Here is a 17,947-nt window from a genome sequence, read left to right on the forward strand (position 1 = left end):
GAGGTGTCTAGAATGCTTCTCAGAAGAAGACTCTTGAGCTGTGGTCTAAAGATCCCAGGTACATGTATGGGTAGGGGTGAGCAGGATGCTGAAGAGTACTGTAAACATATGGATCAGGACAGACATGGGGTGGGAGGAAACAAGCAAAATAAAAGGAACCAAAAGGCCAGTGCTGCTATAGTGTAAAGAAGAAGAAACAAATTGAATCAAGATGAGAGGTAGGTCAGGGCCAGAGCAGGGAGCCCTTCTAGGCCACTATGAGGATTTTTTTATCTTTATCCTAGGAACAATGGGAAGCTATTAAAGTGATTGAAGAGAAGTGATTTAATGTGATTCAGGCTTTGAAGTGTCTTTGGCTGCACTGCAGAGAATGAATTGGAGGTGACAGTTGTAGCGAATTCAGTCAGAAGTGGACCAACGCTGGTAAAATCCAACACCACCATCTCCCTACCTGCTCAGCAGCTAATCTGAAGACCAGCTATCCTGGGGAAAAAACTCACAATTATTCTAAGTTGTCTCACTTAAATTTTGGACCACATATCTTAGTAGGCCTACTGGCATATCTCAGAAGGGCTACCATGCTTCATTCATCAATTTACTTCCTCCTCCTCAAAATTCAACATATCTTCCCACATCCTCAGTCTCAGTGATAAGCTTACTATTTTTTCACCAAGGAAACAGAAGAAACCAGAAGAGAAATCCCACACTTCCCAATCCAAGCCTACCAATCCATTGGTAGCCATGCTCTGGAACCATCTTCTCTGTCTTCCAATCTGTTATGAAGCATGAACTGCCTAATGCCTTATCTACGGTCAATTCCTCCCCTTGCACATTGAAATCCAATTTCTGTGAAATGCATTAAAAGGCCCTTGTGGACTTTGCTCTTTCCCTCTACTTCATTCTCATTACTCATTGTTCCCCAAAGTATGTAAACATATTACAATAGTTCACATTAAATATATGTGTGTGTGTGTGTATGTACCTGTATTTATGTTGTATGTGCTCTCACATCTGCCTTGTCTCTATATCCTCCTTCCTTCAGCTACTGACTTATTTCTTTATTTCATTTATATCAAAACTCCTTAGAATTTGTCCAGTAGTGTTTTGCCAAATACTTAACAGGCAAGTCTTTAAAAACATTTCTTAAATCCTTATTTTATGATGTCTGTCAATTTCTGTGGAATAAATACACTGTGGATGATTTTAAAGCTGTCAAACATGACCTCACTTAACAAAGTTGGAAGAGAAGCATTCAATGACCCAATGAACTCATAGCAGCTGCCCCCAACATATCTCTGGATTTGTCTATATGGACCATCTCTACTTCTCTTGCTATCTCTTGAGCCTACTTCAGACAGACTTCTGTTCCCAATACTTCATTAAAAACACAGCTCCCAGTGTCTTTATTCAGCCCTCACTCTACTCCACTTCTCAGTAGCATTTGTTTCAATTGATCAATGCTTTTTTCTTTCTTTCTTTTCTTTTTCTTTTTCTTTCTTTTTTTTTTTTTTTTTTTTAATATTGCCCTATTCTGTCCAGGATTCAAACTCTCCCTCTTTCCTCAGAGGCCATTCCTTCTTTGTCACTTTTGCTGGACTCTACACGTTAAAAGTCTCAGGGCTCTGTTATAGTTCTTCTCTATTTATACACGTTTCCTTGTTTTTAAGTTATTTATTTTGAGAGAGAGTGAGAGAGAGCACGCAAGCAGGGGAGGGGCAGTGAGAGAGGGAGAGAGAATCCCAAGTAGGCTCCATGCTGTTGGTACAGAGCCTGATGCAAGGTTTGATCTCACAAACCATAAAGTCAAGACCTGAGCTGAAATCAAGTGTTGGATGGTTAACCAACTGAGCCACCCAGGCTCCCCTCTACACACATTTCTTAAAGTAGTTACTCTTGACAGGACAGTGCCACTTCGTAGGAGTAGTTTTGAGAATTTGGGGAGGTAATTTGGATCTCACAATGATGATCAGTGGTTACTAAAATTTAGAGGGTAGGGATCAGAGACATTAAACATCAGGAATTGTCTCACTTCCTGCATGCTTTTCATATGACTTGCTAGACATTCACATAAATGAAAAACTCATTTATAATGATAAAAAATGCAAAGGTTTTGTATGACCTAAATATGTGCCAAAACTCCCAAGATTGCAACCACCCTGTACACTGAAGTAATATTGTAAATTATTGTGACTAGAATTTAACCAAAAGAAGTTCACTATTTTGTAAAATCACACCATAAAGAAAACAGTGCTCATAGTATTTCAGTTGTATTGGGATTCTATATTTAGAAGTGTCTTATTCATGATCATCTTATATGCGGTTTAAGTCACCTATTTCATTATGACTTCTAATATAGTCATGCTTGAAAATTTAAATATGAAATGTAAATCATTTACTATAAATTACTTTATCTTAATAGCTCCTTTATATTAAGGTTAGGACATTATATTGGTTTTTATAAGTTATTTGTGTACATAATATCTGTAATTGCATTTTAAGAATGTAAAGCAGGCATATAAAATGTACATAAATTCTATAAAAGATATATTAATGTAATGGTATACAGTGCAAATACATATAATGTCGATATATAATATATACAATGTAAAATATATAAAAATGTACATTAAAATGTATATAAATCTTACATAGATGAGAATTACTACCCAACTTCGTATCTTTAGATCCATGAACATAATAATAATTCTCCAGTTTGGATCTCTACTCTGACCTCCAGACTCACACGTGTAAAGACCTATTCAACGTTACTTTTTGAAAGTCTAAGAGGCATCTCAAATTTAAAATGTACAAAACTGAATTTGAATGTCCACTCTTGTGCCTCTGATATGCTGCAATGTTCTTTATCTCAATACACAGAAGCACTGTCCACTTACCTATTGATACTAAATACCTTAAATTGTCTTTGATTCCTAACTCTTGTTACATCCCACCTCCAGTCCCTCAACAACAGCTGTGAGATACCCTCAGAATCCACCCACTCTTCATGACCCAGTCACCATCACCCTACGCATACCAGCACCTTCTCTTGTCTAGACAGTGGCAAGAGGTTCTCTCTTAACTCATCTTCTAATTCCCACTCTTGTCTACCCCTATCATATTCTCTATACAGCAGCCACAGTTACCATTTTAAAATGTGAGTCAGACCCAAGTCAAAATCCTTCAATGATTTTCTATAACATTTATAATAAAATTGAAGTTTATAAGAGCCTACCATATCCAGTCCATGGGTATTCTCTGATTTTATTTCCTACAACATTCCACTTTTAACTGGTCCTTGAACACAAACATTGGACTGCCTCAGGGTTTTACATGTCCTCTTATCTTCCCCATTATTACTTCTCCAGATTCAGAGTTCTGTTCAAAAAGGCTTTGCTGACCTCCAAATCCAACCAAAACCAAGAATGATTTAAGTGAACTCTTCACGATTTAAGTGAAAGGAATTTAATACAGGGAACTAATGACTTAGGTGAAGGAAGTACTGAAGCTAAATCAAAAACAATGGAGAAATCCAGAAAGTAGAAAGAAGCTACGCTAATGGGACCCTAAGCTACCAGAACCTGTAAACCAGCACCATATGGCAGAAGATAAAAACACTACTGAATCATCTCTAAAATGATGATACATTCCCCACCCCAATAAAAAGTTTGACCTGTTTTCTGCAATGCTCTGAAGCTCCACTTTTTCTTCCTTCTCCCTAAACTCAATCATTTAAAATAAATAAATAAATAACCTTAGCCTGACAACCACTAGGTAGTATGTATTAAAACAAAATGGATGATGATTCAGATTTAGATTTCAAAACCATACCTTTTTTCTCAATCACATAAAAATGCACTGGATGTTATAGGTAAGTGATGAATCAATGGGTTCTACTCCTGAAACCAATACTACACTGTATGTTAACTAACTTGAATTTAAATAAATAAATTTTAAAAACTACAAGGTTTCCTACAGTCTATAGTGTCCAATCCCCTGCTCACTTCTCTGATCTATTTTCTATTACGCACCCCTTCACTGTCTCTATTCCAGACCCACTGGCTTCCTTGCTGTTCCTTGAATATCCAAACTTATTACCGCCTCAGGGACTTTGTACTTTCTCTTTGCGTACTCTAAATACACTTCTTCCTGAAATCCACTTGACTTATTCCCTCATCTCCTTGCATGTAACTAAACACCCCATCTAAAACAGCACTCCTACCCTTCATCATTCTTACTCTCTTACCTTTATTTTTCTTCATAGCATTATCACTATCTAACATATTATACATTGATTTGGTTTTTTGTTTACTGGAGATCTCTACTGACTAGAATATAGTCCTTATAGGTGCAGATACCTTATCTGTGTTGGTCAATTCTGTATCTCCGGACACAGTGCAGTGTCTGGTATCCAGTAGGTGTTTATATTTCAGTATTAGCCAAAGTAACAAATAGGCTAAATGTTATTTTCCACAAATGACTAACCACTGTAATTTGCTAGTCATATCAACAACAAAAAGAGTATTTCTAGTCACTCCTTTGTACAGCAATTGATAATTCATACTTATTTTGGGCTTGAGTGAATTGATAATTCATACTTATTTTGGGCTTGAACTAAAGTTTACACTGTGTGAATATGCACTATGTAAGATCCATGATATTTCATATGTGCAAGTATGATCTGTGCTGTTCAAAAAGGTCAGTTTACTCAAACTTATTTGGAATCTAGTTTTTTGGGTGCATGTTCTCTAAAATAGTATTGGTATTCAATAGGAGTATTTTTAATTTTTTGCTTTTCTTACAGCAATTAAAAGCCATTCACAGATACATATAGTGTAAGGTGGATACCACAGTTGTTCAAAACCCATTCTTTTAATAAAATAAAAACATTATTATAATTCATACAGTCATAATCTGACTTATAAAGAACTCCCCAAATGAAAAAAAATACTTTTAATACATCACACATATTGTTTTAATCTTTTCATAAACAAGCAGCTAGATGAAGTATAAAACATGTCTAGAGAGAATTATCACCTCTTGCTCTGGCCTAATCTTTAACTAAAACTGTAAGGTTACTTGTTCTGTGAGTATCAATGTATTATGTAATCAAGGCAAATTCATGATGTCACATGGCCTTGTTTTCCTACTTTTAGTCTTCAAAGTCAACCATATCTTCTGACTGTAGCAAGATTTTTCAATAGACAATATGGAAATGAATACCCAAGATTCAAGGAAAAGCTGTTCTGTGATACATACAATAAGCCCTCTGTTGCATATTTATCCACTTGTCAATCCATTAATTACTGAATGGAAAAATGACAAAATTTTCAGATTAATTGGAATGCAGATATTATGTATAAAAAGGTTTTGTAGTAAAACTTAAACCTCTCTAGAGTAAGTTGCTATCTAGGCCATTAAAATACCCAATAGTTTAACATGATCTCAGACATTATTCAATAGTAATGACATCTCATGTAAAAAGTAACAAAACAATTTTGGATAGTTAGAATGGTAATCAAGCCAATAGGCAATCTGTAACCATGCATTTGAAATTGGAAAGCATGACTTATTCTAGAAAAGCAACAAAATGTTAAGTCAAAGATAAATCCACTTGAGTAATTCACTCTACCCCCTCTATTCCCATCATTTAAAGAAAAAACCTGAAATGTGTTTAAGAGGTTTGAAGAGTCTTCCAAACTTAATGAGTTCTTCCCACATTTCAGAAGTACAACAGAGACCTGGTTAAAATAAAAAGCTAGTTGGGGTGCCTGGGTGGCTCAGATGGTTGAGCATCTGATGATTTCAGTTCAGGTCATGATTGTAGGGTCATGGGATTGAGCCCTGTATCAGATTGCATGCTGAGTGTGGAGCTTGTTTATGATTCTCTCCCCCTCTGCCCCTCCTCCACGTACATGTTCTCTCTCCTTCTCTCTCTAAAATGTAAATAAATAAATAAATAAATAAATAAATAAATAAATAAATAAAAGCCAGACTTGTCCTGTGCTATGTAGCTGCTTTGATTGCTTCTTGGTCACTCTACTGCTGGGTATCATTGATTAGTCTTAGAAAGATCATCCATGGGGCAGTCTTAAACCTGTTCTTTAGGCCTGCCCAGGGCAGAACATATTTCAGGGAAGAAAAAGTAACTATAAAATATATCTGTCAGTTTGGAAAAGCAAACCTCTGGTATTCTACTTGTTACACACCCCTTTGGTATTTCCTACCCTTACTGCTCTTAATACTGAGTTTTAGTCAATTCTTTTAGAACAAATCCAATGATCCTTGATCTTAGGAGTAATGTCCCCAGTTTTCCTTCCATAATTATAATTCCATTGTTTTAAGGCAGCTAAACCTTGTTTTTGAACTAAAGTGCCAGATAGTGGCAGAATTATTTAGGGGTTCTATGCATGAATGCTTGACATTTTTTTCCAAGTTAACAAATATTTAAAATCAACAACGAAGAAGGTCTATTAATTGAAAAGCATATGACTGGAACTAAACTCTGAATAGAATGATCTGTTTTCTCTCTCAATGGCACAGTACATAAAATAGGAAGATAAAATTAAAACTATTAAGTGTTCCTAATAGAAAAGATTGAAATAAATGATGAGATAATCATTTATTCTAATGAGCTACTGACAATAGAAAATAACTTTATAAAGAAACTCAACAACAATAGCCAGTAATAATCTATCATGAAGTTTCTCCTTACCATGATAAATTCAATTATATCTTCAATGTGCTGCCCTTCAGTTTTGGAATTTAAGTGATTACCATTTGTTACTGAAGCTAATTCTTACTTTATTGGGATTCTTACCAGAGAAGAACTTTGCTCTTTCTTCATTTGTCAAACGGGTGAAAAACAGCTGCGATTATATCCCCTAGTTCTGGGCTTATCATGAGAATTACTATTTTTATACTACACAAGCACTTTTCTTTTACACCAGTGTTTTTCTAATAAGAGGCTACCATGATATTTTCTTGAGTGCAATAAAATAAACTTTATCTATTTTTTATTTTAATTTTAGTTAACATACAGTGCAATATTTGTTACAGGAATAGAATTTAGTGATTCATCACTTACATACACCACTCAGTGTTCATCACTAGTACCTTCCTTAGTGCCCATCACCCATCTTCCACCCACCTTCCTCCATCAAACCTCAATTTGTTTTCTATCTTTAAGAGTCTCTTATGGTTTCTCCCTCCCTCCCTCTCTCTCTCCCTTTCTCTCTCTCTTTCTTTTTGTCCTTCCCTTCCCCTGTGTTCATGTTTTATTTCTTATATTCCACATATGAGTGAAATCACATGGTATTTGTCTTTCTCTGATTGACTTATTTCACTTGGTATAATACATGGATGGAGCTAGACTGTATTAAACTATACTTAAGCCTGATGTTTCACAGTTCCATAGGTCATTACTGCTCAAAGCTCTTTTGATTAATTTCATTGTTTTCCCATTAAATACTATGTTGCATATTTTCTCCATTTTCATTAAGTCTCCAATTCCAAGCTGGCTACCTGTTCTATAGACAAAGAATTTATGCACATTATTATTTTTTTAACTGTATAAGCTCTTTCAACTGTCCTTCCTAAAATATCCCTTTCTTATTACACAATATCTTGTTCTTTACTGATTTTCCAGAAATTAGCCCCCCCTTTCCAATGCTAATTTCCCAAACCTGTGCTTTTAAAACCACTCCTTCGAGTCCTATACCCATTCCCACCCCTCCCCACTGACTCTTCTCTGTTTTCCAGCCTTAGTCTTTCCTTGATTCTAACCTATCTAACTGGCAAATTATTAAATACTATTTTTTTATGATGCTCTAAATCTTTCAAACGTTCTCTAGCACCTCTAAGTTATTTTAATATCTTGTTAAGGCATTCAAAATCTTTACCAAGCTGACTCTAAATGGATATTCCATAGTATTCCCCAGAACAAAATCTTTGCTTCTGCTAAGCTGATTGACACACCTTTCTCAAATATGGTTTACTCATTACCTTCTCTGATTTTTGACAATGCTGTGAATTTTACTTAAATGACCTACTTCACTTGTGTGATTTTCAAGGTTTGGCTCAAATACTATCTTCTCTGTAAAGCTCCTATAACCCTAGACTACACTGAATCTACCTTTTGCTGATTCCCTGTAGTTTTCACAAACCAACTCCTAGTTTAGCATTCTATTCGAAAATATTTTTATTTATACTTACATTCATGTTTATACCTACATCCTTTCCCTGAGCAACCAAACAACTAGCCAATAAGCTAATATATACTGAGCACTCACTTGTCAGTTACTCTGTTGAACCAAGGGAATAGACGAATGAATAATGTTTCTTTTTATTTACTCAGAACTCTTAATACAATGCATCTCTCGGATAACACAAAAGTTTTTATTGAATAAATAACATATCATCCATCAATAGACTTGCTATTAAAAATGACCATTATTCCAAAGATGCTGTGTAATTGCTATGTACACATAGGTAATACCACAGAAAGATCATGTAAGAACTGAAACATAATTTATGTGATCTCAATCGCAGGTGTTGATTATTTTGAGAGTAAAACCAACCATTAATTTTAAAATCATGTTTTCTAAAACATGCATTTCATTGTTCCTTCTATTGCCAGTGCATCTGACAAGTAGGCAGAAACCAATGATTTGCAGAGAAAACAATACATTATTAACAATTATTGATATCGAAGGTATTTGAATTGCAAAAATTCATCCTACAAAAAGAAAATGTGAATGCCAAAACTGAATAAGCAAAGAAAGAAAACAAAACCACAGCCTGAGAACATATACACATCTAAATATGTTGGTAGTTCTATTACTTAAACACATGCAAACTATTATATGACCCATTATTTTCAAAGCATGTATCTTAAAACTCTATATTCTACATACCTGTCCAGTCTCCTACTATTTTGAGGTGGACACCAAATGTTGCTTTGGTTTTAGTAGGACACTAAAAAAAAATAAAATAAAATAGTAGAATCAATTCTGATTAACAGTTATGTATGACCAAACTATGATTTAATTACAACTTTCATTCTCATAGCAAATTCCCCAAGTCAATAGAAAATAGGAAGGAATGAACTGAAAATCCATATAGATCCTCGTTAGTGAAAAAAAGAGCAACGTCAACCAGTTAATAAGACAATATATCTTTCTCTAAAAGCTCCTAAGTATTTAGACAAAAAGGTAAAATATGCATAGTCTAAAACTGTTAGGATATCACATCTAAAGACAAATATTGCCAAATACTTTTTGAATTAAAATATTTCAGAGGACATGGCTTTTAACCACAAAGGAAGAAATGGAGACTGATTGTAACGTCTTTTTCTCCCCAGATATTATTATACACTTTACATCTTAACAAATTTCAGGAATAAAGAAAAGAAATATTTCTCAATGTGACCTAAATTTTCCACGTCCAACAAGGAAACTCCTACAGAGAGAGTTGTATTTCACTCCCTCCCTTAATTCTCAGAAGAAATAAATCTGGAGTGAACTGGCAAGGGTATCTGGGAAGGAGAATGAGCCATGGGTACTGGAAGTAAGAAAAGTACCCATGGCCTCATGTTCAGGAAATACAGAAAACACCCACATGGTACTTTTTGGCTCACAATAAGAAAATGCAGAATCTCCTTTTATTTTTCAGAACCCCAAACACTTATCCATAACCCCAAGATTCAAAAATTGTAACAGTACGTTTTTTCATAATTCACTGGGTGTCACTATCTAACTTGAATTTATGGGAGATAATGATGGGAGGCTAATACTTCTGTATAAAAATTCATACATAAGTGTTTCCTACATAAATATCCATTTGTTTAAGAATGTTACCCCATATCCTGCTAGAGATCTTATGTAATATATGAAATATACATACCTTTTAAAATCTACAAAATTCTGAATTCTGAAAACACATCTAACCTGAGAGTTATGGATAAGAACTTTATATACATTATTATTTTTAACTGTATGATATATGCTCTTTCAACTGTCCTACCTCCTAAAACATCCCTTTATTACCACACAATACCTGTCCTTTCCTGATTTTTACAGAAATTAGTTCCCCTTTCCAACACTAACTTCTCAAACCTGTGACTACCAAGCTTCCCTTGAATACCACGTACCAAGGGCAGGGCTAAGTGCTTTATTTCCAAAATCTCACAATAACCCTGGTGAGCTGTCCTTTATATCGAAGGAAACTGAATTAACTGAGACTTAAAAATATTAACTTGCCCAGTCATACAACTAGTAAGAAGACAAGACAGAATTTGGACCCATGTCTGTCTGACTACATAGTTCTTAACTATGGCAAGTCGCTCTCTCCACTAAGGTAAGCACGAGAGATCAAATGGAGTAGGAGGGAGAAAAGTATTTGTTGAAGATTACAAGAATAATGTACAACAATAAGAATGAAGAAGAAATATGGGCTGAAATCAAAGCACCAATGTGGTTCGGTGGGCCCTGAGATAGACAAGGGGTTGCAATAGAGCAAATCCAATACCCTCAAATTCACTTTGTCAATCAACTAATGTAGGTCACACTGGGGTGCTAGAAGGACAGGAAATAAGGGAAGATAAACACACCACGGAGATACATAAAGAACTCACAGTCAAAAAAGGTAGCTTGGAAACCAGTGAAAACACTAAAATAAAAAGGTAGGTATTATTCATTTGGTCATAGCAAATCATAAACTAATAAAAAGTATGTGATCAAGTTCAGGATTGGGAAATAATGTGACATGGAATTTCCAAACTACTGCTCTGCAATCAGTGGGTTTTTTTTTAAATTTTTCTTAATGTTTTTATTCATTTTTGAGAGACAGAGAGATACAGAGTGCTAACGGAAGAGGGGCAGAGAGAGAGGGAGACACTGAATCTGCAATCAGTGTTTTTAATGGAATCATTATTGTTAGCACTATAAAAATTAAAAAAGAAACACTTATAAAATATTTATTTATACTATTAAAATTATAATATATACTATTAAAATTATAATTATTAAAATTATTTATACTATAAAATTATAATTAAAATTATAAAATTATAAAATTGTACTATTTATACTATTAAAATTATAATTAAAATTATAAAATTATAAATAAAATTATAAAAATTTATTTATACTATTGAAATTTATAACTATAAATTTATATAGTATAAAATAAAATTTATACTATTAAAATTATAATATTTATTTATACTATTAAAATTATACTATTAAAATTATTATAAATTAAAATTATTTTTAATAATTCTGAGATCAGTTCTATAACTAGTAAATCTTAATGATCATACCTTTAGTAAGATGATGTGATCTGTAAAAACTGCCCATAATTTTTGTAATGTTTATTCATTTTTGAGAGAGAGAGAGAGCATGAGTGGGGGAGGAGCAAAGAGAGCAGAGGACAAAGGATCCAGAGCAGGCTCTGCACTGACAGCAGTGAGCCTGATATGGGGCTCAAACTCACAAACCAGGAGATCATGACCTGAGCTGAAGTCAACCAACTGAGCCACCCAGGCACCGCCATTGTTTTCACTTCCTGCTACTTAAGGCTGGCCAGAGCCTCAATGCAGTAAAAGTTGTAGCTCCCAGAAAGCAAAAACCCAAGCTACCAATCTGTCCACATGTCACTTGATGATTCCCTCATTGTGAACTACATCTTAGGTTAAAAAAAGATCTAAGTCAAGGAGGCATCAGAATAGAGAGCAAAAAAGGTTAGTTTTGGTAAGTCTGAGTGTGCATTTGATTTAATCTCATTCTCTAAAGGAAAACATATAACTTGCCAAATATTCATATCTCTATTCCATTTTTCAGTGTAAACATTGCAAAAGATAATTGCATGTGGTGTTTAACACCCCCTCAGGTCCTGTAGGAGCCTATAATCCTCCCTCATGTGATGCCAGCCAAATGCATCAGTATAGTTTTTAAGGTTGATCTGATTTCAAACAGATAAAACATAGTATGGTTTCTTTCAAAGTCTGGGAAAGATGCCTTTATGTTACTGATACTTTCTCAAACTAGCTAGGTATAAGAATACAGGATTTAACATTGTCTTTGTCCAATCATATCGCCTCACATTTGAAGGAGGCCTGCACAGATTAACACACAGAATGACTTCAGCATGTGTGGTTTGAAACAATGACTGGAGATCTTAGAATCACATTCTAGCAGCTTTGCACAAATAATGTTCAGATTCACTAGTATAGCTAAAAACATAGTGTAGTGATTCTTTAATGTCTCCTCACTATCTTTTTTATTTTTTTATGTTTTTATTCAAATTCCAGTTAGAATAATATTAGCTTCAGGTGTACAATGCACTGATTGAACACTTCCATACAACACCCAGTGCTCATCACAACAGGTGCACTTCTTAATCCCCATCACCTATTTAACCCATCCCACAATGTTTGTTCTCTATAGTTAAGAGTCTATTTCTTGGTTTGTCTCTCTCTTTTTTTTCCCCCTTTGTTTGTTTGTTTTGTTTCTTAAATTCCACATATGTGTGAAGTATGTTATTTGTCTTTTTCTGACTCATTTCATTTAGCATTATACTCTTCAGCTCCATCCATGTCATTGCAAATGGCAAGATTTCATTATTTTTTATGGCTGAGTAATATTCCATTGTGCATATATAACAAACTGGAGAGCAACATGCAAAAGAATGAAACTGGACCACGTTCTTACACCTTAAACGAAAATAAATTCAGAATGGATTAAAGATCTGAATGTAAGACCTGAAAGCATAAAAATTGTAGAGGAGAACACAGAGAGTAACCTCTTTGACAACGGCCATGGCAACTTCTTCCTAGATAAGCCTCTTCACTATCTTTTTAATAGCGTTTAGAAAACTTCTCAACAGGATGAAATAGTAAAGTACAGATATCCATGGCTCTCTGACTTTCCTAGAAGCTTAATAAGGAAATATACTTATGACAAGTTTTCGGTTTAAAAAGTTACAGGATAATATACATACTTAAGTTCACATTATTAATATAAAAAAAGATATGAATTTTTTTATATATATAGAAATAAGTTGAAGAGAATACATAACATGGCATTAGGAATATTAACTTCTGGGAAGTAAAACTGAAGACAGAAAAGAGAATTCATTTCATACATATCTCCCTTTTAAGATTTATTATTAGCCTTTATAATGTTTATAATTTTAAATATTTTAAAAGTTTAAAATGTAAGCAATAATACATTACTGAGTCTCAACTTAGTCTCATTTAATTTTTTTTTAATATTTATTTATTTTTTGAGAGAGAGAGACAGAGTGTGAGCAGGGAGGGGCAGAGAGAGAGGGAGACACAGAATCCGAAGCAGGCCCCAGGCTCTGTGCTGTCAGCATAGAGCCCGATGCAGGGCTCGAACTCATGAACCATGAGATCATGACCTGAGCCAAAGTTGGACGCTTAACTGACTAAGCCACCCAGGCACCCCATCCAGTTATATTAATTCTATATAAGTAATCAAACCTAAGAGGTGGATAGAGTGAATGTGATAAACATCTCCAGGACTATAAATTTCAATAATCTTAAGCCATTTTTTTATATTAAAGCATTTGCTAACCATCAAATATAATGGGATAAAAAGATTTAAACCTAGAAATATTTTGGAAAAATTTCTGAATGTGAAGGGAAATTATGTAAGCTTTCAGAATGCAAAACATAAACAACTTGCTTCCGAAGAAATAAAAAGAATTCAGATTGGTATCACATTTGGCTACTACCACCCATTCCAAGCTTGATGATAAAAGGGGCATTGTCTTCAAAGTTCAGACTTAAATCATTTTTTTTTTTAAGTTTCCTTATTTTAAGAGAGAGAGCACACATGTAGGAGTGGGGGAGCAGCAGAGAGAGAGGGAGAGAGAGAATCCAAAGCAGGCTCCGTGCTGTCAGTGCAGAGCCTGATGTGGGGCTCAAACCCACAAGCTGTGAGATTATGACCTGAGCTGAAGTCAGACGCTTAACTGACTGAGCCACCCAGGTGCCCCTCAACTTAGTCTCATTTAAGTTTCCTAGATGAAGACAAAGAGTATGGCTTATGTTGACTATAATATATACACCAGAATACACAACACGTACTTTAAGGGTAAGAAAATAAAGTGACAGAATTTGTAAGAACAGATCTGGAGGAGTTTCTATTTTGATATCCTTGAGTAAAAATGTTTTCCTTCAAATTATTTGTACATTATGGCATTGAGTTTTAAAAGTACTCAAATGACTAATAATTTTATAACAGCCCCACAAAAATATAAACAGATATTATGTAATCATCTTACATTTAAGAACTAAATGTAAAAATGATGTCACTGCACAATGATTTATTCAACATGGAAAAGAAATTTAAAAGCCACAATGTGTTTGTTTTTAAATCAAGAGCCTTGCAATAAAAAATAAAAATGATTCTAAAGTGGATGTTACTATATTAAGAACTAAATTTTCAATGTAACAAATTTGTTAAACCACAGAAAACGATCACAGAACAGAATGTGTCAGATCTTATTTTTAGTCCCTTCTTCCAAAGCTCTAGTTTCTACCCCTGTTAGACATTCCCACCTGAAATTCACTCTAAATGTAATACATGTAAAAACCCCAGTATCTTCCCATATTGCCCTCTTTTCTGATTCCTTTATGTCCAAACATAGAACCCATGCCCTTATCAGAATAGGGGCTCAAATATCAGAGGAATATCATGTGTATCTCTTCCTGCCAACATTCAATCAATTTTTAAGTCCTTTACAATAATCTTACCAAGGAAAATGTATGATTATAGCAATCTCCTATTGATTAACCTTTTGTGTCCTCCTAAGGAAAAACACCCACATTCTTTCTTTCCTAGAGTCTATAGCCAACCACATCTGCTCCAAATTCTTTCCAACTTTATATTGCAAGTTCCTCTTTGACCACTCTAATCCAGCAAAGACAACATGGATCAGCTAATATATTTCCCTGCCCGTCACTTTCCCACTTACTAGCCTCCATTCCCACTTCTCATATTGAACACTAGCAATTCGTTAAGACCCATCTGAAATGCTACCACTTTCATGAAGAAATCCTAATTTTCCCTGCCATGAAAATTCCTCACTTCCCTGACCCCCGCTAAATTATTTGACTTCTGTGCCCTTTATTATGGTCCATCTCTTTAACTGTATGTAATTTTTTTCTCTGTATGAGTATACATTTGCAATGTCGTGAGATCAAGGCCTATTTCTAAGTCATTACTGTATATCCATAGCATATTATCCATAGTGGGTATACATTCAAATATCAATTCAGTGAAGTATTGGAGAATTAACCTGAGAATGAATAAGGACTTCAATAATGGGCAATTCTTCTATAATTTATTCATACATTCAACAAATGAGTCCAAAGTGTTCCAGAGACTATACTAGGAGCTCACGCAATTTCACAAATAAGGATTGTCTAAAAGTAAGAGAAGAGATAATGAGCCAGGAGCACAGAACTCATTACAATTAATGCAACATGTGACTCCAAACATTTTGACAAATACAACGTCTTAATGTCTCTTTGTTAACTTGAAGAAAAAAATTAGTGTTTACTTGCATACTTGCATGAAAAAATATACTCAATCTTAAAACAGACAGATCCTGGAAAAGTATGTACGTGAAATGTTTATGAACTGTGATGGAATGTGTGTATTTATCTCAACTCTTTCATAAAAACAAAACACTAACATGGTGGTTGAGGGATATAAAAACAAACTAAAACAGCAAAGATAAGATGGGGTGTGATAACAACAATGGAGAGGTATCAACAAAATCTGTAATGGAGAAATGTGGATGACATGGTGGCTGGGGAACAGACTGAAAGAAACAGATGAAACTGAAACCCCACTACCTTCATAAGTGGGGTCACCTTGAGAAGTAAACCCACCTTTCGCTCACAGAAGACCTCAGAGCAATAGACCTCAGAGCAAAAGAAGCAGCCCACCTTTTGCTCACAGAAGACCTCAGGTTATGATTAAAAACAAGAGAAAGAGAAACTGTTCTTATCTGTATGTGAAATAATCTGACCCCTACAATCATCTTACCCCTCCACAAACCCGAAGACAATTGGAGGTGGGACAAAAGGGGCTCTAGATGCAGGAATAACCCACACAGTGGAAAGTAGGGCTGATATTTGCTACTTTTATAGCAAAAGCAAATATTTAATGAATATTTATATTTATATTTACTTATATAGCCCAGCAAATATTTAATGAATGCACACTAAATGCCATCTCAAATTTACATTCCAAAACTAAGCTCTACAAATGCTCATCGGGATTTGCTCTCTCCATGGTCTTCCCTATCTCAATGCAGCCCCAGCTGCTCAGACCAAACACTGTGAAGATAACCTTGACTCTTCTATTGCACATTCCATACCCAATCTATCAAGAAATCCTGTTAGATCGAGGTGCCTGGGTGGATCAGTCAGTTAAGCATTCGACTTCGGCCCAGGTCATGATCTCACAGTTTGTGGGTTCAAGCCCTGAGTTGGGCTCTGTGCTAATAACAGCTCAGAAACTGGAGCCTGCTTCAGATTCTATGTCTCCCTTTCTCTCCCTGTCCCTCCCTGACTCGTACTCTGTCTCTGACTCTCAAAAATAAACAAACATAAAAAAAAAAAGAAATCCAGTTAGCTCTAACTTGAAATATACTCAGAAAATGACCACTTCTCACTACTTCCACTGTCACCACCCTCATCCAAACAATCATCATACCTCAACCAGATGTCCACAACAGCCTCTTAACTGGTCTTCCCACTTCTGTTCATTTCCCTTCATCTACTCTTAGCACAGCAGCAAGAGTAATCCTATGAAAAAGTCTCATCATGCTCTTCCACTACTCAGAAGCCTCCAATGGCCCTTCCTCACTCTAAGTCCAGAATCTTTACAATGTCCTATAAACCCTACATAAGCTGACTCCTCGTGACTTCTCTGATATTATCTCCTACCATCCTTCCTTTTTCTTAGTGTGTTATGGCCACACTGACCTCCCCTCTTCCATGCACACACTTGGGCACACACATATATACACTTACAAGTCAACAGGCATTAAGTATAACTCATGGTGAAAACTGGCTGATTTTGAGCAGAGAAATGACATGATCTGATCTGCATTTTAAAATAGTCACTCCGGCTGCTTTAAGATTAAATGGCAGGTGAGCAAGGGCAGGCAGAGGGAGATCAGTTAGCAGGCTATCCAGACGGTAGTAGACTGGACCAGGGGGCCACGGCAGAAATGGTGGACATGTTTTGAAGACAGAACTAAGAACATGAGTGGACAGATTACTAACTACATATAAAAAAAAAAAAAAAAGTAATATCCAGGTTTTCGGCATGGGCAACCTGAACAATGGAGCTGGAATTAACTGAGGTGGGAAAGATTGTGGGTGAAACAGATTTGGGAGGTTGAAGATTATGAGTTCAGTTTTAGACATGTTAAGATATCCTTTAGACATCCAGATGGAAGTTTCTGGAAAATAGCTGGATACATGAGCTTGAATTTTAGAGTTGGGAGGTGGGGCTGGAAATATACATTTGAGGGATGACAGCACACAGATGCATCAGTAAGACTGCATGAGATCACGAGAGAAATGAGTTTAGCTAGAGAAGACAGGGGGTTCAAGGAATGGGCACTGAACTGTTCTGATATTTAGAATTTGTAGGATTGGCAAGAAACAGCAAAAAGACACTGAGTAAAAGTGGCCAGAAAATGAGAAGAAAAACCAGGTGAATTGGATGTCCTGGAAGCAAAATGAAAAAAGTGTTTCAATAAAGCAAGTGATCAGCTGTGCTAAATGCTGCTAAAAGGTCAATTCCATCAAGGACTCAGAAATGACCACTGGACGCAGCAGTAACATGGTCACTGCTGACCTTGAAAATGTTTTTGTAGGGTGCTGTGGGCAAAAAGTTGG

The 17,947-nt window shown here is 35.3% G+C and overlaps 1 protein-coding gene across 4 annotated transcripts in view; it reads right to left on the bottom strand.

Annotated features, from left to right (window-relative positions):
- Positions 1-17,947, bottom strand: part of NOX4 (NADPH oxidase 4) — a 167,987-nt gene that overhangs the window by 70,459 nt on the left and 79,581 nt on the right. For all 4 annotated transcript variants that reach the window (XM_078433013.2, XM_078433012.2, XM_078433015.2 and 1 more), the window contains one exon: positions 8,913-8,973. In XM_078433013.2, coding sequence (XP_078289139.1) covers positions 8,913-8,973 — 61 coding nt within the window. The remainder of the gene's footprint in view (positions 1-8,912; positions 8,974-17,947) is intronic.

The sequence above is a fragment of the Panthera onca genome, chromosome D1, assembly GCF_046562875.1.
Source record: "Panthera onca isolate mPanOnc1 chromosome D1, mPanOnc1 haplotype 2, whole genome shotgun sequence".
Taxonomy (NCBI): domain Eukaryota; kingdom Metazoa; phylum Chordata; class Mammalia; order Carnivora; family Felidae; genus Panthera; species Panthera onca.